Raw genomic sequence first — 27,332 nt, 5'->3', positions numbered from 1 at the left:
TTTTTCTCTCTCTCTCTCTCTCTCTCTCTCTCTCTCTCTCTCTCTCTCTCTCTCTCTCTCTCTCTCTCGACAGTGAAAAAAGGTTTCTTTTTCTTTTCCTCTGATGGTTTTTGTTTAGGTCCATGTGTTTCGCAAGTCGCTTTGTTGGTACACACTTTTTCGTAAACAGCGACAAATTAACACGCTGATGGCACCACAAAAGTTATTGTTTATTTTTCTTTTTTCGGTTTTATTTTTTGACCCTCCGCTTTGTTGGCTTCTCTCTCTCTCTCTTTCTCTCTCTCTCTCTCTCTCTCTCTCTCCCTTTCTCTCTTTCTCTTTCGATCTTTCTTCGGTTTCTCGAGCTCTGTTAAGCACTGATACCTTGGTCAAGGGTGTAAGAAAAGTTCTCCAGTCTATTCAGAGGTTCACCGTGTATTGTCGTCTAAACCAGATTGTACTCCTTCAAGTTGAACTGCAGGATCGTGTCTCGCACCGCTGCGAACACGAATCTGATGTTCTCCGTGTCTGCAAGAAGAGGATTCGTCGGTATTATTGTTCTTAACAAGTCTTAATATACAGGATGTTCCTTAATGCTTAATGATTATTAATCCTTCATATTTTTTGTTAATAATTGTTTCTTAGTAATTATTAATTCGGAATTCTTAATAATCATTAATTCATTATTCTTAATAATTAATTTTTATGGAAAATGAAATTGTTTCGCATTGTGGCAAGCAGGAATAACAGAAAAATTCATTTCATCCCTTAACAACTTTGTTACGTGAAAAGATTACGAAAAACGATTTTATCGGCGTTACATTGATTATTTCAATATTTCATTCATTTGGTCCGACGTTTCTCTCAATTTTCTCGAAAACCGATTGTTCTACGAACAAAAGTACTAGGACATAAAAGACGCAGCCTGTCCAGATCTACAGGTTTTGTCTAACATATTTGTCGACGCGGTGAATAGTTCCGAAGAAATTCGAGAAAAACGATTTGACGTAAACGAAATTTTGACAAGAATAGAGGTTATAGGTGCGAATTGTAATGTGTTATACGAAGTATGGTTGAGATACCTTTCATTTGAGATTGAAGAAACACACTTACCAAATTCTTAGGATTAGTAGAAGCTGAAGTTGACAGACACATGCAACGTGCACCGTTTATTTTGCGAGTATAACACAGGTTTAACACAGGTATAATTATTTACGAATCAGTTCGAAAATTATATTACACAGGGAAATAATTGTTAGTTGATTTTCAAGTGATTTTAATAAGTATCGGAATATTTCGAATTTTAAAACAGAAGATTTTCACAACAAAGCTATGCATATAATATAATAAAATTCCGTGGAAATTTAGAGTAAAAAGCAACTTTGAATATTGAACTATTGAATGTTATTTCTCCGATAAACATAGATGTAAAACAACACGCTGAAAGAGAACAAGATTTATACGATGCATGCTTTCTAAATACTTTCGTGGTTCACTGTATATTCTATATGGATTACTAAATAGCCGTACCGATAGAATTCTCATTGTTTGTACGAAGGTTCGCATGGTTAAGTTTGAATGACACAGCGTAACAGAAACAGTAACAATAGACTTGAAATGATTTTTATTGAATCTGTAACAATATTTGAAGTAAAACATTTCTCTTGTAGTTATTTCATTTGTTCGATAGCTAAACTGCGAATCTTTACGCCAAGTAGAAATGTTCTGCGTTGACCTCTGAAGCGCAGCCAGAAATAAGATAAAAATTCATTTCACCTGTTAACGTCTTCGCTACGTTACACTTTTCTTCGTGAGAACATTTCTTCATGCATGCGTAAAGTTCCGGAGTTCAGCTTTAATCGAGGTCGATGCCTGGCGAAACTGTTTTATCTTGGATTAGCAGGACTGATATTTTATGCAGACAACTAATTTATATTTCAGCTCCTTGATTTGCCAATGTTCAGATATTGGATAGTAACATTGTAAAAAATCTGTGTATGTATATACTGTATATATATGTATTATACGTGAAACGTAATACATATAGATTACGTATAAATGCAAAAAAGATTGTTCACGATCACATATTTTAGGCAAGGTTAAATTCTTTCAGTGCAGTTTGCATAATTGTATCTTTAACGGCACAGAATACAAGCTTGATATTCTCAGTGTCTGAATATGCATAATCCCGTGTGAACGCAGCATGCAATAATAAACAAACATGTTATTGGAAATAAACAGGCGTCTCTCCGCATGGGAAAATCAATCTAAAACTTGAAAAAAAAATCGATCTAACTTGCGATAAGAGCTCTCTTACAATTTCGATATTGTTACTATTTGACAATTTGTTAATAACGCATATTAATGCTTTCAGAGCATTCAGAGCACTGGTTCGATCTGATGCTACTACTTAAGCAATTTTGCAAATTACCACAAAATTTTCAACGTTTCGATCGACTATTTAGACCATTTTCAAGAAAAATTAATATAAAGTTTAATTTATGTTGCGTTCTGCACAAAAAACCAAATGTTCTACGAAAAAACAAACCCACTTGCTAAGTGAACACATTATCTTAAACTCTTTACAACTTTAAAACACATGTTGATTCTATACCTGTGATATACGAACCAATACGAACTGAGGACAAACGTTAGAATTTGAATTGAAGAGGCTATGAATCGGAAAACATCGATCGACCAATTGGCCAATCAATATTTGGCGGTAAATATGAACCGTGAAAAATCCAGGCAACAAGTTTGTATGCCATACGAAGTTTTGGTAATTTATTAATTGACATTCAATCTACTTTTGATGTATTTTAAACCTTTAACAGATAAAATCTCGATAGAATGTCAATTAATAAATTACCACAACTTCGTATGGTATACAAACCGTGGAAACTTGTTGCTTGGATTTTTCACGGTTCATATTTACCGCCAAATATTGATTGGCCAATGGGTCGATCGATATTTTCTGATTCATTGCCTCTTCAAATTCTAACGTTTGTCGTTTGTCCTGGTTTGTCCTCAGTTCGTAGTTCGTATATCACAGGCATGGAATCGACATGTGTTATAAAGTTGTAAAGAGTTTAAAATAATTTGTTCACTTAGCAAGTAGGTTTGTTTTTTCTTAGAACATTTGGTTTTTTGTGCGGAACGCAATATAAATTACACTTTGCATTAATTTAATAATTTTTACAGACGCAATTATATGAAAATTTTTCTTGAAAATGGTCTAAATATGTATTTAGTTGACTAAAACATTAATATACGTTATCGATATTGTTATTGTAAAACAAATTATATGTTCGTACGAGAACTCCTTGTAAGCTTTCAGACAATAAAATTTAAATAACGCAATTATATTTAATGCAAAGATATTTTATATGCATTTTACTGTGTCAATTCTAATGTAATAATTTTTCATAAACAAATATTTTTCATGTCCGAATCTATCTCGCAAAGATATTTCACATGCATTTTTACGAAACGGTCCTGCACATATTAACTTTCGTAACAATGTAATAATTTATCTGTAGCAAACATTTAATGTCTGAATTTATTGCAAAGATGTTTATGCATTTTACAATTAAATTGACGCGCCAATGTCGCTTTACAGAACAATAGATTGATTTTCCATGCGTTTGAATAACTCTCGGAATCATAGTTAGAACTTACGAACCTTATCGGGCCCACGTGGACAACATGCAAAGTAACCTCGGCTAACATACTAAATAGAGGTGTGCGAAACCGGGACGGGACGGGAACAGAAACGATGTTTTCGGGATCGGGACGGAATTACGGAATCCTGAAACTTTCGGGAAACCCGAACATTTTTGGAATCCCGTCCCGACCTGATACGAGTCTTCCCGAGAATTCCCGGTTCTCGCACACCTCTATAACATACACGATATATTAAAGAAGCAAAAGCCAATACACACACATATTTATCAGTGCTGGATTATTAAATACTGTTGTAGCCTACCTGTGGCGCACGTAAAGTGTGAATAAATAATTTTCTCGGTGTCCGGATTCAGTTCGACGAACATCCCTAAAATGAATTCTCTAGCAGACATAGCATTGTTCTGAGGACCTGTGGAATATACAAGCAAAGTACAGAAAATAGGCATTTTACTACTACTACATATTTATAATAATACGTTTACCCCAGTTTACCCACGGTGTATTATAGAGGTGTTACGTTACGACTAAATAAGCACCTCTGTAAGGTTGAAGTTTTGTGACAGATTGAGGTTAGGTCTCTGGTCGCCGCCAGATGGAATACTATTTAGGCGCCACACTATGGGCCATGGACCAAACCGACGAAATCTGTGTCAAAATCAAACAACTTTCGATAGAAATGAGATAGAGCGATGACATTTTTTTAAAATGAAAGCTGAAACTTTGCAGAATATCGGATAATTATGGAGATTGTGGTACGAACGTTTTTTAACCTTGAAAGAATTCGTTAAACTTGCACAATTTCAAGAAAATTGTGCTTTTTCCAATACCACGCGCGGAAAAAATTTTTCAACATGCGACACATCATTTCCCGTAGACTTTTTCACGCTGATTTCGAATCTGGTTTCAAAATTTGTCTACGACCGCAGGATTTTGCGAGAATATTCTGCAAAGTTTCAGCTTTAATTTTTAAAAAATTTCATCGCTCTATCTCATTTCTATCGAACGTTCTTTGATTTTGGCACAGATTTCGTCGGTTTGGCCCGTGGCCCATAGTGCGCCATCACGCTTTCAGTATTCCATCTGGCGGCGACCAGAGAACTAACCTCTATCTATCACACCTTTCCGAGACAAGTCCGAACACCTCTAAATATAATACACCTTGCGTTTACCTAACAATTACACGATCGCTTTGATCTTTGCTCAAATTGCGAGTGGGATAGGTTACTCGAATCTCGTAAATATACAGGGTGTCTTAAGTGTAGGGATGATAATCTACAATCTATTTACACCTCTGGATCGGTGGACATTTGTGAGAGAAACTTGTCGCGAAATTGTAAACAAGGTGGAGTAGGGCAGTGTGTCCAGACAGGGGTAATCGAAAAGGAATCGGGGGGAATTCAAGTACCTCCTCTCTGATGACCAGAGTAATATGTGATACATTACGCGTGCGCGATAGGGACTGAACGGTGGAATAGGATAGTGGAAGGGGATAAGGTGGAGAGCCTGAAGGGGGAAATGAGGTTGGTTTCAATCTCATCTGGCCACACTGGAGTGGGGTGAGTCCGTCTACGGGGCAAGTCCGTTAATTGGTTATTTTTATTATAATATGAACGAAATTTCTGTCTAGCTTGTATTTATTAATGCAGCACAGTAATTCTTCAATCGAAGTCCCAACACCCGTGTTTTGAACGGACTTCAGTAGCGTAGAGAGGCTATTTTTTATGACTGCGTCTATTCTATATAATAATTTCAACTGTATTTAGTGGTTTAATCGACGATGAAAGTTTCGAACTTGATGTCATTTTAATCAGAGAAATGCCAGGAATAAGCTAGTAAAAGTCCCATAAAACAATAATGAAAATAAAGGATATCAATGTTGTGGTGTTTCACACCGATCCAGAGGTGTAGATTCTCATCCCTACACTCAATACACCCCGTATATTAACGAGGTTCGATAAGTTAAAACTAGAAATACAAGGACGGAGATAAATTAAATGATATTATCGTTTTTCTACGGGTTCCGAAGGACAATATATACATATATATATATATATACCGAATTAGCCGAATTAACTCTGCGTGGAAACCTTTCGGAAGCTTCGTCAACTGGATCAAGTCCTTATGTAAATCTAATTTGACATAGGTGTGCGTTTTATTCAATTACAAAGCAGTGCTTGTTACCGATGCGAATGTTACGCTGCTACGCGAATACATTTCTTTCTAGAGGGGAAGGATCTAGCTCCTTACAATTCATTTCGACAATATTTCTCTTTTACGAAAGTCTACCATTCTGGCAGGGGGGGTGCGTCGTACTTGCAACAGACCTGTCGCACACGTGAAGTGAGAGTAGCACATGCGGTCTGGATCGGGATTCGAACTGAGATAGACCTTTAAGATGAACTCCCTGGCTGGTACAGAATCGAATTTAGGTCCTGTACCATAAAATTACCATCGGTTTACTAACAATTAAACGAATAGTCCACCAAATAATTATTATACGATCCCATCGGACAGTTGCTAACAGTTCGTTTTCTATTAAACAATTCGTAATCGACATACGCACGATATGTTGTGTATGCTTGCTATCTGAGTTACACTATGATTTATTTATTCTGTTCTGCTCGACAGACAATCACGAAAAAATTCATAAACGTTCTACTTAATAGCATACATAACAGTGAATTATTTCAGAATTTTTGGTTGCAAATACAATTTTTTTTAAAATCCAGAAGCATAAGATTGTGATAGGATCCCCAACCTTGCTATCTGGTTACACTATGATTTATTTATTCCGTTCTACTCGACAAACAATTACGAAAAAATTCACGAACATTCTACAAGGGGGAACAAACAACAGTGAATTATTTCAGAATTTTCGGTCGCGGCGTCGATCTTGAATAAAATCCGGAACGTAAACTTGTGATAGGATCCTCGACCTCGCTATTTGGGTTAGACTACACACGAATTATGATTGATTTTATCTCCCAATGACTTTGTCACATTAAAAACATTGTTACAATGTTCCAAAATGTTCCTAATCATTTGCTGTTTTACATTTCAACGAACCAATTTCCTGATAAACACATAAAGATCCGCCGTCTATTTAATAAGACCTACGAACTTGCTGTTTCAAGGCGAATTTTCATCGTACGCTTACCGTCGTATTCAGGAAAGTAGTCGACAAGATGGGAATGCATAATCTTCTCTTCGAGCAGATCTTTCTTGTTCAAGAACAATATGACGGAGGAGTGTTGAAACCAAGGATATGTGATAATTGTTTTGAATAACGCCTTGCTCTCTTCCATTCGATTCTGAAAAACAAGAACGTACAATAGATTTATTATTTAGCACTTTTAAATCTTCGTAGATGATCGTATAGTTCAGTTTATATTTTTATATCATTACCTCGTTCTCCGATTCAAACAGAATTTGATCGTATTCACTTAGAGCTACTAGAAAGATAATGGAAGTTACGTTCTCGAAACAGTGGATCCACTTTCTTCTCTCCGATCTCTGTCCGCCGACATCTACCATCCTGTAAAGTCAGTGGAAGTTAGTATTGTCCGACATATTATCACAACTATTCTGCGGATCTTTATGCAAAATAAAAATTGTCTGCGCCGATTGCAACCAAATTCAATGTTATTTCTTCCCTTCATAATTTGAATGAACGAGAAATCATATGTATTGGCATTTTCAATTATTTAAATTTTCTAACAATTTTCAATTTCATCTACTTAATTTTCTAACAATTCTCAATTATTCCAATTTTCTAACAACTTTCAATTATTTTAATTTTCTAACAATTTTCAATTTCATCTACTCAATTTTCTAACACTTTTCAATTATTCCAAATTTTCTAACAACTTTCAATTATTTTAATTTTCTAACAATTTTCGATTATTTCAATTTTCTAACAATTTTCAATTGTCCCAATATTTACTAACAACTTTTTCATTTATTTCAATTTTCAATTTCGTCCACTCAATTTTCCTATACAATTATGTATAAATACATAAAGATCCGCAGTCTAACGATAACAATTCTCCAAGCGTTCGCTATACATATACGTTAGCAAATGGAATGTATTATAGTTCTCGGCGCAGCGAGTGATAAACAAATAATTCTATCGTTTTACGAAAACTGCGTTAGAACGAATAGAAGTGAATTACACGTTTGCGGAAAATTTAGTTCAGCGAGTATAGACCGGCGAGAGAACATGCGAACGATAAGCTGGATGAAGCGAAAGGATAACGCAGAAAAGAAACCAAAGAAAACCAATGAAAGTCTGCCAAATAGTGTACATACTTATTGTTAGTTATTTCTAATTTATTCCCTTTGTAATAGTTGCAACTACCTTCTACTAGTCTCACCAACTACTTTCTACTGATTTCGTCTAACATATTTTTCTACACCGTAAACAGTTTCGAAGATATTCAAGAAAAATTATTTTATTATTTCAATATTTGATTATTACAATTTTTTGGAAAGTGTTGGTCGCGACCTTTTTTAGTATTTTTTTTTGTTGTATTTTTTCGGGACCGTGCGAAATTGCTTAGATCGAATAGCAAGCGTTTTTCTCGAATATCTTCGAAACTATTCACCGCGTCGGAAAGTATGTTAGACGAAATTTGTAGATCTGGACAGCCTGCGTATTTTATGTCGTATTACTTTTTTTCGTAGGACGAACGGTTTTCGAGAAAATTGAGGGAAACGTCAGATACGTATTTTTTGATTTTGGTCCGAAGTTTTTCTCGATTTTTTCGAAAACCGTTCGATCTAGGAGAATAAGTGATACAACATAAAAGATGCAGCCTGTCCAGATCTATAACTTTTGTCTAACATATTTTTCTACACGGTAAATAGTTTCGAAGATATGCGCGAAGATCCGCAGTCCAGTAACAACAATTTCGCTCGAAATGGACAAAGGCGATAGGAATTGAAAGAAACTGAGAGAAGCGTGGATTTTTCTATTTCTGGGGTCCCGTTGCTCCCTTGGTTAGTACTTAGATTTACTTCTAACGAGTAGGAAAAGAGTTTAAAGTAATTGTGTTAGTACCTAAATATGATGGAGTCCAGATCAAACGGATATTCTATAATGCCAGTAGTAGGAGCTCGAGCCCGAAGAATGTCTTGTTCAGTAGGAAGGAAGTCGGGTTTTTCGATACGCTCTAGGTCACTAAGATAACTGCAAAACAAACGAGAAGCCATAGTCTGATAGTGCATGCCATGCGTGTAAGTAAAGGTGATCTTGAGGAGGGGGAGAGATAGAGAGAGAGAGAGAGAGAGAGAGAGAGAGAGAGAGAGAAATTTGTCGCGACAACAGCTTTCTTTCATGCGCGTTCCCCCTGAAAGAATCTGCGACCGGCGAAGATTCATTGATCTCGCCTTTATGACACATTATACAATTAATTATTTCTTCTGTTCTGCTCGACAAACAATTACGAAAAAATTCATGAACGTTCTACTTAACAACATACATAACAGTGAATTATTTCAGAATTTTCGGTCGCGGCGTCGATTTTGAAAAAATTTTCGAAGCGTAAGATTGCGATAGGATCCCGAACCTCGCTATCTAGGTTAGACTACACACGAATTATGATTTATTTTTTCGGTTCTGCGAGACAAACAATTACGAAAAAATTCATGAACATTCTACAAGGGGGAACAAACAACAGTGAATTATTTCAGAATTTTCGGTCGCGGCGTCGATCTTGAATAAAATCCGGAACGTAAACTTGTGATAGGATTCCCGACCTCGCTATCTGGGTTACACTACACACGAATTATGATTTATCTTGTCTGTTCTGCGAGACAAACAATTACGACAAAATTCATAAACGTTCTACTTAATAGCATACATAACAGTGAATTATTTCAGAATTTTCCGATTGCAAAATCAATTTTTAAAAAATTCGGCAGCCTAAAATGCTGTATGTTTGGCAAACTTCAAACAACGTGGTAACCTCTACGCTTTCTGTGACTCGATACCTCCGAGATAGTAACACAATGCAAGGGAAGACTTGTTTCCAAACGAATATCGAAATTGTCCCTGTGAAATAGAAATTCTGGTTGCATCGATGCAATCTGCGTATGCAATTGTTTAAATAAACACATAGATACATTGTTGAAAACGACAAAGTAATGAACACACCGTTTCCTCTCTGTGTTTCCGGGCTTGAGACCGGCATTTGGCCACATTAAAAACGGGTTTTGTTCTATTCGCTGTTCTTTCATTTCTAAAAAACGAATTTATTTATTTATTATCTGATTGATCATATTGATTTTATTTTCCGGTTTGATTTCATGAATTTCATTTCTAAAAAACGATTTTATTTATTTTGTTATGTATTTATTATTTCATTAATTTATTGATTTTTGTATTGAGTATCGTCTACTAATTTCTGTAATTCATAAATTAGTACATGTTAGGCAGTATCGTTGTAAACAATTGCTTTTGGTTTTCCTAGATCGAGACTTTACTGTAAAAACGCGATTATAGAATTATATCCGTGGTGAAAGATACACGTCAAGTATATCAATTTTCGTGTACCAATCACGTTCCCGGAAAATCGATTTTTCAAACAAACAATTGAGAACAATTGAAAAAGAAAAGTTCAATGTTGTTGTTGCGCGATAAATTCTCAGTTGTTTTTAATAATACACGAAAACCTTTTGCCTTAGCGCCGAAAGCATTAGTAAATTTTAGTATTAATACAAGAAAATGTTTCTGATAAAAAATATTTGGTTCGGTGGAGCGATTATTGTGACGGAGAAATTTTTCTCTCAAGGTCATATTTTCGGAGATTTCAAGGTCATCGTCGTTTTTATATTTAATGGAACGACGTATTTTTATTAGTGTAACATTATAGGTAATGAAAAGACAAATTCATAGATGTATAATATGTCGACCTTCGAATGAAATGTCTTCGAAGGCCATTCGAAGGTCAACATATATTATACATCGTTGACTTTGTTTGTTCATTGGCTATAATGTTACGTATAATGATCGAAATACAGTCTTCCCTCGCATAGTGTCACTTTCGTCTCTAAGGATGGTGTTACTATTTTATCTGGGTTACACTATAATTTATTTCTTCTGTTCTGCTCGAGATAAAGTTACGAAAAAATTCATGAACATTGTAGAGGGGGGAATGAACAACAGTGAATTATTTCAGAATTTTTGTGTGCAAATTCGATTTTTAAAAAAATCCCGAAGCATAAGATTGCGATAGGATCCCCAACCTTGCCACCTGCGTTAGACTACGCACGAATTATCCCCTGTTGCTTCTATTCTGCTTGGCCAAAAATTACGGAAAAATTCATGAACATTCTACCCAATTGTACGCGCAACAGTGAATTTTCTCAGAATTTTCGGCCGCGGCGTCGATCTTGAAAAAAATCCGGAACGTAAACTTGCGATAGGATATCCAACCTCGCTATCTGGGTTAGACTACGTACGAATTATGACTTATTTCTCAAAAAATTCACGAGCATTCTACTTAATAGTGAATTACTTGAGAATTTTTTTAAAACTCCGGAAGTTTGAAATTGTGACAGGGTCCCCAACCTCACTACAGTAAAATCGCGTTTACTGTCCGATGTCGGGTATGCGATCACTGTCCAGTGCCTACCCACTCCACTGCCGGCCAATGCCGCAGGACGGCGATGATGGACTTCGGCTCGGGTATATCGGTGTGAACACCACTACATTGACACCATGAATCGAATGCACCAAAGTTTTTTATTTTCATTATTTTTTATGGGACTTTCACTAACTTATTTCTGGCATTTTTCTGATTAAAATAAGACCAAACACGGTATAATTTCAATTGTATTTAGTGGTTTAATCGATGACGAAAAGTTTCTGGCGCTAGGAAGGGCACAGCGAACACCAGTGGCGCACCCACGGGGGGGAGCCAGGGGGCCAAGTCCCCCATCAAGAAAAAAATGTTCAGCTTTCAAAATTAAAATCGCGGAATAGCCCTGGGTACCGTTGATAGATATTTTGGCTTAAAAAAAAGGTCATCACGCAAAACCTAGGGCTGGGTTCAACTCGGCCCCCCCCCCGAGATTACATCCTGGGTGCGCCACTGGCGAATACACGGGCCTTTGAACTGTGCCGGCGACGGCGACTGTCCGCGTCTCTTTCTTTCCCATACGCTGTCCTTCCTTGCGACCGAAACTTTCACGGAGAAAAACAATTTCTTACCCCGACGGGATTCGAACTTCCGGTCTACCGCTTGGTAGTCCAACTCCTTAACCGCTTGGACAACCAACGATCTTCGTTTAAACTACTAAATACAATCTTATTTTAATCGGAAGAATGCCAGAAATAAGTATCTGGGTCAGACTACGAATTATGTTTCATTTTTCTGTTCTGCTAAACAAAAAATTACAAAAAAATTCATGAACATTCTACTTAATAGCGTACATAACAGTTAATTATTTCAGAATTTTCCGGTTGTGACATCAATTTTTAAAAAATCCGGAACCGTAAAATTCTCTATTATTCGGCAAACTTGAAAAAACGTGTCATAAATGGAAAGAGATCAATGAAGCTTCGTCCCGGCGATGTCAGTGGGACATAGAATAAACACAAAACAGATTACGTCATGATTTTCCTGATGTGTAGAAGCAAGAGAGAGAAAGAGAAATTGATGAGTCACAATGGATGCACAGTTCACGATGCAGAAAGAGTCCGGCGGTAAGTATAGTTGACACAGGCACGCATGCAGCTCCTTCCCCCGTTTTTTTTTTTGTTCTTTTGCATGACCAGACGTACCTAAATCGAATCTCTGCCAAGTCAAAAGGATATTCAATTATACCAGTGGTGGGCACTCTCACGCGAAGAATGTCCTGTTCTGTGGGGAGGTAGTCTGGTGCCGCGACTCGATCTATCTCCATTAGGTAACTGAAACATCATCTTCTCAATACTTGATACGCGAGAGGAAACGGGGCACTCTCGTTTATAGTTCGACGACGACCACCACCATCACACCAACTATTTACTGTTACGTATTTAGGTATACAATAGTGAGAAATTCGGGCGGTGGGGGAAAGTGTTGGACACGACCTTTTTCAGTGTTTTTTTTTGTTGGATTTTTCGAGACCGTGCGAAATTGCTTAGATCGAATAGCAAATGTTTTTCTCGAATATCTTCGAAAGTATTCACCGCGTCGGAAAGTATGTTAGACGAAATTTGTAGATCTGGACAGGCTGCGTATTTTATGTCGTATTACTTTTTTTCGTAGGACGAACGGTTTTCGAGGAAATTGAGGGAAACGTCAGATACGTATTTTTTGGTTTTTGTCCGAAGTTTTTCTCGATTTTTTCGAAAACCGTTCGTTCTAGGAGAAAAAGTGATACGACATAAAAGATGCAGCCTGTCCAGATCTACAACTTTTGTCTAACATATTTTTCTACACGGTAAATAGTTTCGAAGATATTCGATATTTTAATGTTTAATTCATGTGTAACAACACTTCGACCCAAACATTTTTACACATCTTATATAAATACGTGTGTACCTCTACGTGTACGTGTAAAATGGAATATATTTTCGCATTAAGAACAGTGTGACATAACGAAAAAAAAAATTTTACGAAAAATTACATTTTCACATGTTTAACCGATTTTAACCGAAAATTATTATTTCAGTTGCGTCACACTGTTCTTGTGCGATATACGTGTACGTATGTGTGTAGGTGTAGGCAGTTTTTAGGGGACCTGGTTCACGAATTGTAACGTTTGATTTCGATCGATGCTCGTTGAAGAGGGAGAAAAAAAAAGGTTATTAAAGATGTTTGAACAAAAAAAAAAAGTAAAAAATATGCGACAGTTACGGAGAAGAACTACTTACTACTTAGCGGAGTCTGTGAGCTGATATTCTCGTCTACGATCGTAACACTGTTCGATGCCAGCATCTGCCCATAAGTCCTTGATTGCTTCTACATATGGACTTTCGAACGTTGTCACCGTTTCAAAATCCACGACGCGCACGAGTTCTGCTTTTTCCTAGGACAGACAAACGGGTGCACGCGTTTAAGCACGGTTAAGACCAGGATTATAAATTGCACTATAATGTAATTCAACGAAGCGACCGAATTTCGAATTACGAAATAATTGAATATACAGTCTAATTGAATTACGTAATTGAATCACATTGTGTTTTATGTACACAATATTTCCAATAAAATGTAATTGGAATGAAACGTAATTGCAATACAATGTAATTGGAATGAAACGTAATTGAAATGCAATGCAATTGGAATGAAATGTAATTGAAATGAAATGTAATTGAAATACAATTCAATTAAATTCAATGCAATTGAAATGAAACGTAATTGAAATACAATGCAATTGAAATGAAATGCGATTGTGCGAAGTGAAATGTAATTGAAAATGGACAATACAATTGTAAAATCGAATTACATTGTAATTGAATTGAACAAGAGACCAGGACTACAAATTGCATTGCAATGTAATTGAACGAAGCGACCGAATTTCGAATTACGAAATAATTGAATACAGTCTAATCGAATTACTTTGCAATTATAATTCGTAGAGTAATTCGATTGTAATTCAAATTCCACACAGCTCTGTTCGTGGCTCACGTGAGCCTCGAAAGCTTCTTCATGTGGGGTCTACTGTTTACACACGACGGCCAAACTAACACGAGCTTTAAACTTCATGAGTCACATGTGTAGATCACTGATATATTTAACTCATTCTGGATCTCTGCTCTGGGAATCAGAGCGCGCGCGCGAGCGAGGGAGCTGGCGCTTGTGTGAGTCTATGCGTGTGTTTGCAAAATTAATTATTCTACATAAAAAATTGAAATAAATTTTTTTGAAAAACGAACTATATACAGCGTGAGTCCGAAGAAACTGAACACCTAAATATCTCCGTTACTTTGCGTTGTACAAAAAAACTTCTTAGGACGAAGTTACACTGTTCGAAGGGCCACGTGTAACGGTGTAAGGGAAAAAATTTTCAAGGTCATTTTTTTACAAGATTTCAAGGTCATCGATATTTTTTTTAATGGAATGAGGTATTTTTTAATACATCAATCGATGCAGCTGCACATTCGTTATGAAAAAGTACTAACCCATGTACGTCGAAAAGTTAGTAGTTCACGAGATATTTCGATTTAAAAAATTCTAGAACACCATTACTGTCGTGCTAACGTTTTAGAGTTATTTAAATTGAAATATCTCGTTTACTACTAACTTTTCGACATACATAGGTTAGTAATTTTTTATAACGAATGTCCAGCTGCATCGATTTATGTATTAAAAAATACCTCATTCCATTTAAAAAAATGAAGGCGACCTTCAAATTTCCGAAGTACCTCCACCTGCAAAAAAAACTATTATCGCCACCGGATGGCCTCCTTCGTACTGTGCAATTTTATTTCAGCAAATATTTCTGTGAAACTTATAGTTTCGAAGATATTTGAGGTGCTAATAGTTATTGCCCCACCCTGTATATGTTTAATATAAAAAATGTGGGGAGAATACTTACTATATTCGAAGAATCAGCGTACTCGATCTTAAGAAGATCCATCGCCCGGATCATGGATTGCATGGCCATGAAAATGTTTTGATACACGAGTTTAATGAACCCCCTCTTATCATCATCCGAGTAGCCGGCTCCGTGGATGATTCTCATCTGTTTAATAAACGTGGATTTGCCGGATTCACCAGTACCTGTAACATAATATTCGCCTCGTTAAAAATCACTTCTCCAATGAACAATTCTGAAATAATTCACCGTTATGTATGCTATTAAGTAGAATGTTGATGGATTTTTTGGTAATTTTTTGTCGAGCAAAACGGAATAAAAATATACATATAAATGTATCGATCGAATCGATGTCCTGCGATAGTCATAGTAGAATGACCCACCATTGGGTCACGGTGTTTCTGTTAGGCTTTTATTAACTACGGTACGATTACCCATCGATACGTGAACATCGTGACGCACCTGCGACCATGTTAATTGATTAATAAAAAGAGCTGCAGACAACATGATCCACAAGTGGTCACCCTACGGTAATTGATTAAAAGCCCAGCGGATTCCATAATCCACCAGTAGCCACCTTGCCATAATTAAAACAGCCTTTGTCGATATCGTCGCTTATCGGTGGGTCACCCTGTTGTAAGTCTTATAGAAAGCGTCACCTAGCACTAACCATCTTCCGTTAATCGATACTATACACCAGAATGACAGCGTACCTCCTTCTCGACTTTCTATTTTTTTAGAATCGAACAAAAGGAACAGATCTTTGCAACCAAAAATTCTGAAATAATTCACTGTTATGTGTGCCATTAAATAGAACGTTCATGAATTTTTTCGTAATTTTTTGTTAAACAGAACAGAAGAAATAAAACATAATTTGTATGTAGTCTAACCTAGATAGCGAGGTTGGGGATCCTATCACAAGTTTATGTTCTGCATTTTTTTAAAAATCTACAATGAAGCCGAAAATTCGGAAAATATTCACAGACATCTGTGTTATTAGGTAGAACGTTCATGAATTTTTTCGTCACTTTTTCTTCAGCAGAACAGAAGAAATAAAGCATAGTGTAACCCATATTGTTTCCTAGTTTCAGATTGCAGAGATAAGCGGTGCTAAAAATATAATAATGACACGATACGCCGATTAGTGCAGTAAGTATCCTTCCGTTGTTGTCATCCTGGGAAAGCATGATGCACGCACCGCGGTCGCTGCACGGAAATTGTCGAACGATAGAGATAGTCCTTTAGACGATTTTGGTCGACACGCTCTCGAGGGAGCTCCTCGATTCGTAACGAGAAACGACAAGGATTATGCAAATGCAAATATGAATACGCGACCTGACGGACAACTTACGTAACACTTAACAACCCGTTCGGTTTGTACACTACACGACAAAAGTATATGTAGATCGATCCTGAACATTTTGGAACATTCTATCCCATCATCATTCTACAGAAGATTATGCTCTGTTCCTTCTGTTCTGATCAACAAAAAGTTACTAGAATATTCATGAACATTCTATTTAATACAAAGCACAACAGTGAATTATTTCAGAATTTTCAGTTGCAAATACAATCTTTTAAAAAATCCGGAAGTATAACATTGTGATAGGACCCCCAAGCTAGCTAGCTGGGATACACTATGCTCTATTTCTTCTGTTCTGCTCAACAAAAAATGATGAAAAAATTCATGAGCATTCTACCCAGTGGCACGCATGACAGTGAATTATTTCAGAATTTTCGGTTGCGAAATCAATCTCTAAAAAAATCCGGAACCATAAAATTGTGATCGGATCCCCACTTGACTTGCCTCTTCTCGGTGTGCCGCACAAAAGACACTAACGCAGATCACACAAAAGAGCACGGGAGGCTGGAGTTGAATCTCGTATGCATTCGGAAAGATGATGAAAGAGAAAATCCATAAGCGGCGGGGGCTAGGCTGTAAGTTGCGATGCTGGCCGCTCGCCCGTTTTCATTCATGATTTCGTGAGCGGTATGGACAACGGCAACCGCCGCATCACTTCTACTCCTCTTTTCCTTCTCCTCCTTCTCCTCATCCGTTCTCTCCCCACTCCATCACTCATTGTCAGTGTGCCACCTTGCGTCGACGTAGCAATGCCACTATTGCCCCGTACCGTTACCAATGCTTCCGGATTTTTGCAAAAATTCATTTTTCCAACGGAAAATTCTGAAATAATTCACTGTCGTGCTTTCGTGAATTTTTTTGTAATTGTTTCTCTCACAGAACAGAAGAAATGAATCATAAATCATGGAACCGTACTCACCCTGTAACTATGTACATACTTCGAAGCAGTAAACAGATCTGTTTACGAGTTATTTGCTCGAGAAAAAATAACGAAAAAATTCATAAACGTTCTACCTAATAGTACGCATAACAGTGAATTATTTCAGAATTTTTCGTTGCAAAATACGCTTTTCAAAAATCCGGAAGCATAAACTGCCGATTTTACGGTACCCCGAAGATTCACGGATTTTTCGAAAACTCGATTTGCAACCAAAAATTCTGAAATAATTCGCTGTTATGTATGCTATCAAGTAGAATGTTCATGAATTTTTTCGTAATTGTTTGTCTCGCAGAACAGGAGAAATAAAGGATAATTCGTGCGTAGTCTAACCCAGATAGCGAGGTTGGATATTCTATCACAAGTTTACGTTCCGGATTTTTTTCAAGATCGACGCTGCGGTCGAAAATTCTAAAAAAATTCACAGCCGTCTCTGTTATTAGGTAGAACGTTCATGAATTTTTTAGTAATTTTTCGCCAAGCAGAATAGAAGAAACAGAGGATAATTCGTGTGTAGTGTAACCCAGATAGCAAGCTTGGGGATCCTATCACAATCTTATGCTTCCGGAATTTTTTAAAAATCGACGCTGCGACCGAAAATTCTGAGAAAATTCACTGTTGCGCGTACAATTGGGTAGAATGTTCATGAATTTTTCCGTAATTTTTTGTTGATCAGAACAGAAGATTCAAGGCCGCCAATTTGCGTAATTTATTCATTCTGCATTGTATTCTTGTGGAAATGTTAGTACGAATCTTGTTGAGCGAGCACGTAGAGGCAGATAAGATTCAATTTTCGGAATTTTAAGTGGTGGATAAACAGCCGTGTCTAATTGACGTAATTGCGGAACGTACGAACTAATTTTTACGGTTGCTTATCAAATTGTTGAGCGTTCCTCAAGCTATGAAATTCTTATTTGTACTGTTCATTGTGTAAATCGATAAAAATTGAATCTGGCGTTATAGCTAGATTGCTTTTCCGAATTTCTTATCAGAACTTTCTGTATATCAAGGTACTATTGGGCGTTGGTGCTGTAGACGGAATGGTGAAAGCGCTTATGCCTTCCACGTCGACAACTATCGACCCATTCCTGGTTAGAATGGTCGGCTATAGTGTTAGTACTGCTGCTAGCGGTGGCAGTGGATTGACTGTACACTCTACGCACGATAGTAATTAAAAACCTAGAAAATATAATTAGGGGATATCATGCAACGACTCACAGTGGCCCCAAATCGCCTCAAGACGGCCCTGGGGTTCTTTGAAAATTTCCCATTTAATGTTTTCAAGGTCGCTGACTAGGATTCTGAACTTGGAACTTCGAAAAACAAAATGACCGATCCGATTATAAACAAAAAGAGCACGCAACGACGACATTTGAAACGAAAGTTTGTGAAAATTCTGTGAAAACCCTGTTATCCATATATGTATGTATGTTGTAAAGTTTCCTGTTACTGTGAGACCGATAAAACCGCATCAGGCATGCTTAGCTTGGGTTTCATTTCGCAGAACGGCTAGGTAAATATGCACGTTAGCCCCGCATGAATCATGAGATCATAAAGACGTGAATGTCCCGCGGAGACAATGCGTGTTGCATCAAAGGGACACGAAAACCGGCCAGCGTGGATATCGCGTTACCGATTCTCTATCATGGACGGTTAATTCCACGCGGAACAGACACTTTTTCGAGTATGTGAAAGGAAATTTCAAGTTTCGAGCCGAGGAGAATTTCAAGTTTACATTTAGAGAAGTTTCAAGTGTTTTGAAGTCGGGGAAATTTTTGAAGTTAGAATCTAGGGAAATTTCAAGATTAAACTGGAGGAATTTAAAGTTTTATATTGAGAGAAATTTCAATTTTAAATTTAGGGAAATTTCAAGTTTTGAATGCGGGGAAAAATTCCAAGTTTAAATTTCGGGAAATTTTTCAAGTTAGAATGGACGGGAAATTTCAAGTTTTGAATTCAGGTAAATTTCAAGTTACGTATTGAGAGAAATTTAAGTCTAAATTGAGAAAAATTTATGGTTTAAATTGTTCGTAATTCCAAAATCAGCGGCAAAAATTGAGAGAAACTCTTATAATAAATTAATTTTAAGTTCATTTTTATAGAAAGAGGACCCCCACTGGAGAAGTGAAATGGTTGCTTGGTATATAAGGTGGCTGGTGTGCAGACATTGACCCATTTGTGTGCTTAAAGAGAGCACTGGAGTACTGGCACAACACAGAATGCACTAGGGTGCATTGCACTCCCCTACAGTTAACGCTGATCAAATTGTTTTTCTCGAATATCTTCGGAACTATTCAACCCGGCGAAAAATACGTTAAACAAAACCTGTAGATCTGGACGGGCTGCGTCTTTTATGTCGTATGTATTACTTTTTTTCGTAAAACGTTCGGTTTTCGATAAAATTGAGAAAAATATCAGCGACGGGTCGCCCGGCCAAGATAACTGATCCGACACTGACGTTTTTCTCGAATATCTTCGAAACTATTCACCGCGGCGAAAAATATGTTAAACAAAATCTGTAGACCTGAATAAGCTGCGTCTTTTATGTCCTATTACTTTTTCTCGTATAAGAAAAGGTTTTCGGAAAAATTGAATATATAGGATTCTAAGATGACACACGGCGAGTCATTGACCTGTTAGAGACTGCGCGGGCAAATATACAAATCCACCCATCGATCCTTGCGTGTACTTGATGCGCTAACGTCGATCACTACTTCTGCAGATTTTGCTCAAGGTCGTCCAAGGTCACTGATAAGGTCGAGGTTAGGGATCCTATCACGATTTCATATACTTCCGGATTTTTAAAAAATTCATTTCCCAATCAAAAATTCTTAAATAATTCACTGTTGTTCGTTGTATCAGATAGAATGTTCATGAATTTTTTCGTAATTTTTTGTTGAGCAGAACAGAAGAAATAGTGCATAGTGTCACCCACATAGCAAGGTTGGGAGTCCTATCATAATTTCATACTTCCAGATTTTTTTAAAAATCGGATTTGCAACCAAAAATTCTGAAATAATTCACTGGTATTTATGCTATTGAGTAGAATGCTCATGAATTTTTTCGTAATTTTTTGTTGAGCAGAACAGAAGAAATAGAGTACGATTTGATGAAATGACGACTGCGGATCTTTCTGCATCTGAGAATTTTGAAAAATTGCTAGAATATAAAATACGAAAGAATTTGGTACGATTTGAATTGATTCAGATCTAAACAGATTCATGTACACGTATAAACGCTCCATCTGTAAAAGAAGTAACCATATTTAGGCTTGCGTAGACTTTCAGTCATAAAAGGTTATCAAACAGATGAGCTTTTACATCAGCGCTCTCTAGCGATTAGATCCCTGATGTATGTGTCTGGTTTTCGTTGATCCCGTTCCACCTGGTTTACCGCTCTGTCGGTTTCTTCTTTAGCGACGCATGATTTCCCGACAACATTAACTTGAAAATTCCATGGAATTAAACTTGAAATTTCCCTAAAATTAAATTTGAAATTTCCCCTTAATGTAAAACTTGAAATTCCTCTCAACTTAAACTTGAAATTTCCCTCAATTTAAACTTGAAATTTCCCTAAAATTAAACTTGAAATTTCCCTCAACTTAAACTTGAAATTTCTCTCAACTTAAACTTGAAATTTCTCTCAATTTAAACTTGAAATTTCCCTGAATTTGTGATAGCATCCCCACCCTCACTATCTGGGAATTATGCTCTGTATCTTCTGTTCTGCTCGACGAAAAATAACGAAAAAATTCATGAGCATTCTACTTAACAGCATAAATACCAGTGAATTATTTCAGATTTTTTGGTTGCAAATACGATTTTTAAAAAAATCTGGAAATATGAAATTATGATAGGACTCCCAACCTTGCTATGTGGGTGACACTATGCACTATTTCTTCTGTTCTGCTCGACGAAAAATAACGAAAAATTTGATGAGCATTCTACGTAGTGGCACACACAACTGTGAATTATTTCAGAAATTTTCTGTTATACTTAGATATTTTTTTCCCCGGATCCAATATGACTTTGCAGAATGACCATAATGTCAAGTGAGACGCTATTAGACGTTATAAAATCATACAGCGATAATTTTCTCGTATGGGAATAATCGATCCGTTCAATCGGCGGTCCACAAAGTAACGGTGAGCGATAATAATAAAGCGGCTTTTAATATCTTAACAGTTTTCTAAAAACGCTCACCTTGCATTTTTACGCACCGTCGAGCCCAAGAAATCTATGCATAATCGCGAGTGGTACGCATGCAATAGCAACATCGCCGTTCAGAAACATTCAAAACAAATTTATTGTTAAATAATTCACTATTGTGTTACATACAATGAAAAGATAGAGCAGGCCCGACAACCAATAAAAATCTTGCAAACGGCGTAATCCACTGGCCAAATTCATTTATAGCTTCAAAAAAAAAATTAATTTTCTATTAAAATTGATCTGTAAAATTTAATTTAAACTTGAAATTTCCCTCAATTTATAATTGAAATTTCCCTCAACTTAAACTTGAAATTTCCCACTTTAACTTGCAATTTAATTCCCGTCAATTTGAAACTTAAATTAATTTTCTACAAACATTAACTTAAAATAAGAATATTTATAATTCCTCCAAATCTCTCATAATTAATTGAATCTTGAAATTTCCCTCAATTTAAACTGAAATGACCCCTTAATTTAAACTTGAAATTTTCATGAATTTAAACTTGAAATTTCCCTAAATGTATACTTGAAAAATTTCCATCAATTTAATTTTGAAAATTCCCTCAATTTAATCTTGCATTTCCCTCAATTTAAGTCTTAAATAAATTTCAATCAAAATAAACAACTTTATTATAAGAATACCTGAAAATCAAATTCTTTTTTATTATAAACGTTTTTCAAAACAAATGTACAGGGTGTATAAAAAGTAACGGATCGGTGAACATTTGTAAAAGAGACTTGCCGCAAGATTGTTTATAGTAAAGAAAATTATTGTCAAAGTTTGTTTGGTACATCAATAATGAATCATAAATTTGAAGTTGCAAAATGTGAAAGAATACCTTGTATCCATTGTTACACATAAGAATATTAATCCTACATTATAAAATACTAATGTCAAGTATAGGTATGTATGTACTTAGAAATTTTTCAGAATCTTCTGTTCCTCCGTCGAATCAACAGGACACTGCCATTTGCGCGAATACATCTTATTAGCGATGAAGCACAAAACACCACACTTCTACACAATCACAGGACACTACACAACACACCTTCCGAAATCGTGACAGAGAACGGGAAGAAGGTTACTCCGACCGCGGTCAAAATAGTACTGCGATTGTTACCTCGGTGTTTTCCATGAATAGTTTTTTCAATAGTTTCCAGTTTCCCCACTTCTCAACCTAATGTCCTTCCGACCAGTGTTGGGCAAATTTTTAATTGCAAATAATAACTAAACTTTTTATTTAAATAATTCCAAAAATAATCTATTTATTATTTCTTATGTGCAAATAAAAGATTATTTTTATTATTTGTATTCAGCTGGAAATCAAATAAATACTTTTTCGTCTTCTCTTATTTCTTGTATTTTGCGTATACATGGTGTCCCAGCTAACTTGACCACCTTGAATATCTTTGTATCCTTGTTACGCTTATGAATATCCTTCAGACCATGCAACTTCTGTATAGAAAACTTTTTCAATAATCTATTTGTTTGCGACATGTGGCTTCTTTCAAACTTTTTCTTTTCTGGTCGATAAAAAAATAATTTCAACAACAATTTTCTTTGTTGTAAATCATTTTGCGGCAAGTTTCTCTTACAAATGTTCACCGATCCAGAAGTGTATGATCATTACTTTTTATACACCCTGTACTTACATAGGTAGATAAACGTCTATAATAAAAATTTAATTTTTTCGTAACGAACTTGTTCATTGAAATGTAAATGTATTGCATTGTGTACGAAACCTTATTAGTACACATCGTTTTTTTTTTTGAAAGGTTTTCACTGTTTTCTTCTAGTGTTTTTAATGTTTGACCAGTTTTTCTGCGAATTTAGAATACTGTGCGACGTGTAAATATGGGAGCCGGTAGGAAGTTATCGTGTAACAGTATAGTCGCGAGCTGTCAAGCGCACGCCGCGCCGGTTGTACACATAGAGAGGAGTAGCGAGAGCTCACTTTCAGATACAGAGAAGGAGTGGCGATCTCGTTCAGAGATTCGCCGGGTGCGTGAAACAATCCTTAGCATTCGAGTGATGACTCTGAGAAGCGACACTAAAAATTGCTGTACCATTATTCGAATTATTGTTTACATTGTTAACACCGAACCTACCACGAGGAGTCAAATGACCCATTTTAGATTTTTAATTAAGATTTTTATCGAGATTGTAAAGGTCTTTTCGTGGGAATTGATTGAATACGTTTTTTGATTCCGGTATAGGTTATACTAAAAATCGCAGAATATATAAAGAAATTTAGTCTTGTTATTTTTATAATACTATACACATCAGTCATTTTTTATGGTCGTTAGGTTTAGAGTGTTCTATCTTCCCCTGAATACAAAACTTGAAGTTTCCCTTAATTTAATCTTGAAATAGCTCTTAATTTCAATCTTAAATTAAGTTTCTATAAAAATTAAGTTGAAACAAGCTCATTGCATGAATTCCTCTCAATTTTTAAAAATTAATTTGCACTTGAAATTTCCCTCGATTTAAACTTGAAATTTCCATCAATATTTAAATGTTAAATTAATTTTCCATAAAAATTATCTCAAAATAAATTTATTATAGGAATTCCTTTTAAGTTTTAAAAATTATTTCAACCTTGAAATTTCCCACAACTGAAATTGAACTTTCCCTCAATTTAAACTTGAAATTTCCCTCAATTGAAACTTGCAATTTCCCACAATTGAAACTTGCAATTGTCCCTCCCCACAATCTTAACCAAAAAACAAATACCCTTCCCTCCTTAACCCCAAAAAACCCCACAAAACAAAACCTATCATCCCACCCCCACCACGCAATTCTCCAACCACGCCGTCGGACCTGTCTCCAAACATCCCACCCCAACTAACTGCTCCCCCAATATCTCACCTAAAAAACCCCAACCCAAAACCAAAACGCATAATATCAAAATGAAAAAAACTCACCCAACAATAGTAGCTTAAGTTCCCGCCTGGCATCTCGCTTGTCCTTCCTGAGTTGCCGCTCGATCTCTTGGTTGATACGTTTCTGCTCCTTCGCCTCTTCGGACAGGCAGCACGCCATGGCTCAGGACGGCAGGATCCTCGTTTGGAGGAACGGAGAAGCGAAGAAACGCGTTAAAGAGGAATAAGGAAAGATCCTAATAGTAGAAATTGTAGGTGGGGGGTACAGGAATAAGGGGGGGCTCCGCTCGGTGGGCGGAGAGGAGAGGAGGAGGGGGGCGGGGTTGGAGAGGAGGGGGAGAAAGAGACAGAGACACAGACACGCACACACACACACACACACAGGGAGGGAGAGAGGGGGACGGGATAGGGAGAGAGAAGTGAGGATCTGAGAGGAGAGGACGAGTGTTTTGTGGGTATACTTTGGGGCAGCTCGAACGAGCGACGAGGTTGTTTCTCGTCGCCGTCCTCGTGGTAGCTGCCTCTCCGTTGCGATAATTCACCGGCGGTGGTTTAGAGCACTGGCCGCACGGTGTCACAACCACTTGTCCGCGACGACGGCGACGGACGTGAGTCCGGACGTGTTCGCAGCACACGCGGACCAGAGCTGGACGCCAGCAGCAGCCGCGGCGACAAGCATCAAACACACACGTACGATATACAGAACGGTGCAATACGGAAGAAAATTCCTCTCTCTTCCGGTGTAGTAACTCTCTCCCTCTCCGTTTGAATCTGGTCGATTCACACACGGGCAAAACTGGGAGGGAACGCGTGTTGAGAGAAACCGTTTCTTTTTATTCCCGTGGCCACACACCAGAAAGAAAACGGAGAACCGCACACTGATCGTGTCGGAGAGACACACGCGCGCACACGAGAGGAGTCTTTCTTTCTCTCTCTCTCTCTCTCGCTCTCTCTCTCTCTCTCTCTCGCCCGACGTGTTTTACGCGGAGAACACACGACTTCCGGATAGAGAAACCCGTCGCGCACGTTGCAAAATTCCCGATCGGAAAAACACACCTCTACCGTCCCCAGCGAGAGCGTACACCACTCGCGAGAGAGCTCTCCGACGGCTCCGTTCACTCGTTCACTCCGTCCCCGGCGCGGTTGGGTGTGGTAATCCACCCGGCGCTCTATCTCTCTCTCCCTCGAGCCCGACCCGCCCCCCTCCACCCGAGAAAGCTAACGCATTCTCGCGCTCTCTCGAGGGACACTCTGTCTTTGTCCAACGGCGGAACTTACGCCTTTTCTGCTAACGTCACGGAGTTTCACGCGGTGGAACACTGAGTGTAGAATATACGTAGACTGTTTCTCGACGTTGCTTTTTCTCTTGCTCTTCTAGCGTCACGGATTTCTTTCTATTCGGTGGAACGCTCTGACTATGCATGTATAATTTATTTCATATATCTGGATGAACATTTAACGAATTTTACTACGGAAATTCTCCTCTTAATTTGTGACTGAATTTCGATTTATGAAACAATTGAATACTTTACTAATTAAACTTGAAATTAATTTGTCTATAAGAATTGAGTAAAAATATAAATTTCTTATAGGAATTCCCCTGAATTTTCGCGACGGAATTTCGAATTATCAGATAATTGAATACTTTACTAAAGTTTCCTCACTTGAAATTTGTAATAAACCTTGACGATGCTTAGGATTGTTCTGCTAGTCTCACGTCCTCATTCGGAGGAACACTGAGCGTGGAATGTATGTAGATTGTCTTTCGATGCTGGTTTTTCTTGGGGTCCATTCCGTTGCACGCATAATGCGCATACACTGTATAGTGTATGCATAGAGACTCTTATACTACACTATACAGTGTATGCGCATTATGCGTGCAACGGAATGGACCCTTGGTCTTCCAGCGTCACGGATTTCTATTCGATGGAACAGTGACTGCGTGAATGCAGAGATATTGAAACTTGAAATTTTCCTCTATAGGAATTTTCCTCTAGGAATTCCTCTGAATTTCGAATTATCAGATATAATTGAATACTTTACTAATTAAACTTGTAATTTCCCTCAACTTAAACTTGAATGTTCCCTTATTTCAAAGCTTGAAATGTTCCTCAATTTAATCTTGAAAGTTCCCTCGATTTAAATGTTCAATAAATTTTCTATGAAAATCATCGTGAAACAACCTTGTAAGAATTCCTAAAAATTCAGTCTTTATTCTAAACGTTTTTTTTTATCTATGAACATTCGTTTAAAACATTGACGTTCCACTTCGATGTGAATTAAACAAATGTTCACAGATAGAAAATCGTTTATAATAAAAATTCAATTTTTTTCTCAACGAACAGTTTATTTCAATAAACATTTAAATGTAAATCTATAATTGTAGTATTTATACTCGGTGAAACACTGACTGTGAAGGTATATATATAGGTTCTCTTTTTCTCCGTCGCTTATTCCACTTCTTCTAGCGTCACGTAATTTATATTTATTGAAACACTGACTGTGAATGTAATATAGATTCTCCTTCTCCGTTGCTTTTTCTTGTTCTTCTAGCGTCACGTACTTATTGAAACACTGACTGTGAATGTATGTAAATATATAGGTTCTCCTTCTCCCTTATTCTTAGGAGAACGTGAGTCCGTATCACTGATATGTGGTCCGTATACTCCGTACTGTTGTCGTGTCAAGTTTATGGCAGCTGATATGCTGCTCGCTTCTCCGCACGAGCGCACACAACACGAACGGACCA

The 27,332-nt window shown here is 37.1% G+C and overlaps 1 protein-coding gene across 8 annotated transcripts; it reads right to left on the bottom strand.

Moving 5' to 3' along the window:
* On the bottom strand, positions 1-27,288 carry Galphaq (G protein alpha q subunit). 8 transcript variants are annotated; one of them, XM_076441104.1, is made up of 11 exons: positions 26,995-27,288; positions 25,045-25,998; positions 24,626-24,762; positions 15,190-15,374; positions 13,526-13,680; positions 12,449-12,577; positions 7,069-7,198; positions 6,821-6,974; positions 5,988-6,095; positions 3,965-4,072; positions 1-507 (listed from the first exon to the last, which is right to left on the bottom strand). In XM_076441104.1, exons 3-11 carry the CDS (start codon positions 24,741-24,743, stop codon positions 425-427), a joined length of 1,170 nt encoding a protein of 389 aa, XP_076297219.1. In that variant the 5' UTR covers positions 24,744-24,762; positions 25,045-25,998; positions 26,995-27,288; the 3' UTR covers positions 1-424. The 8 variants fall into 8 exon arrangements, with proteins under 8 accessions (XP_076297219.1, XP_076297220.1, XP_076297221.1 ...); XM_076441105.1 differs by lacking the exon at positions 12,449-12,577 and adding an exon at positions 8,723-8,851 and having other exon boundaries at positions 24,626-25,998; XM_076441106.1 differs by lacking the exon at positions 5,988-6,095 and having other exon boundaries at positions 24,626-25,998.
* Positions 27,289-27,332: the final 44 nt, after the last annotated feature.

The sequence above is a fragment of the Lasioglossum baleicum genome, chromosome 16, assembly GCF_051020765.1.
Source record: "Lasioglossum baleicum chromosome 16, iyLasBale1, whole genome shotgun sequence".
NCBI classification, from domain to species: Eukaryota; Metazoa; Arthropoda; class Insecta; order Hymenoptera; family Halictidae; genus Lasioglossum; species Lasioglossum baleicum.
The sequence above is the reverse complement of the archived record's forward strand: the minus strand, read 5'-3'. Positions and strand labels throughout refer to the sequence as shown.

Bases quoted from the DNA above. Each gene is read 5' to 3' on its own strand.
- Galphaq (XM_076441105.1), bottom strand. From the start codon at position 24,743: ATGGCGTGCTGCCTGTCCGAAGAGGCGAAGGAGCAGAAACGTATCAAC. The intron at 6,975-7,068 runs GTAATGATATAA...CTTGTTTTTCAG, and splicing joins TGTTTGAATCGGAGAACGAG to AATCGAATGGAAGAGAGCAA. The intron at 6,096-6,820 runs GTAAGCGTACGA...TTTATGGTACAG, and splicing joins CTACTTTCCTGAATACGACG to GACCTAAATTCGATTCTGTA.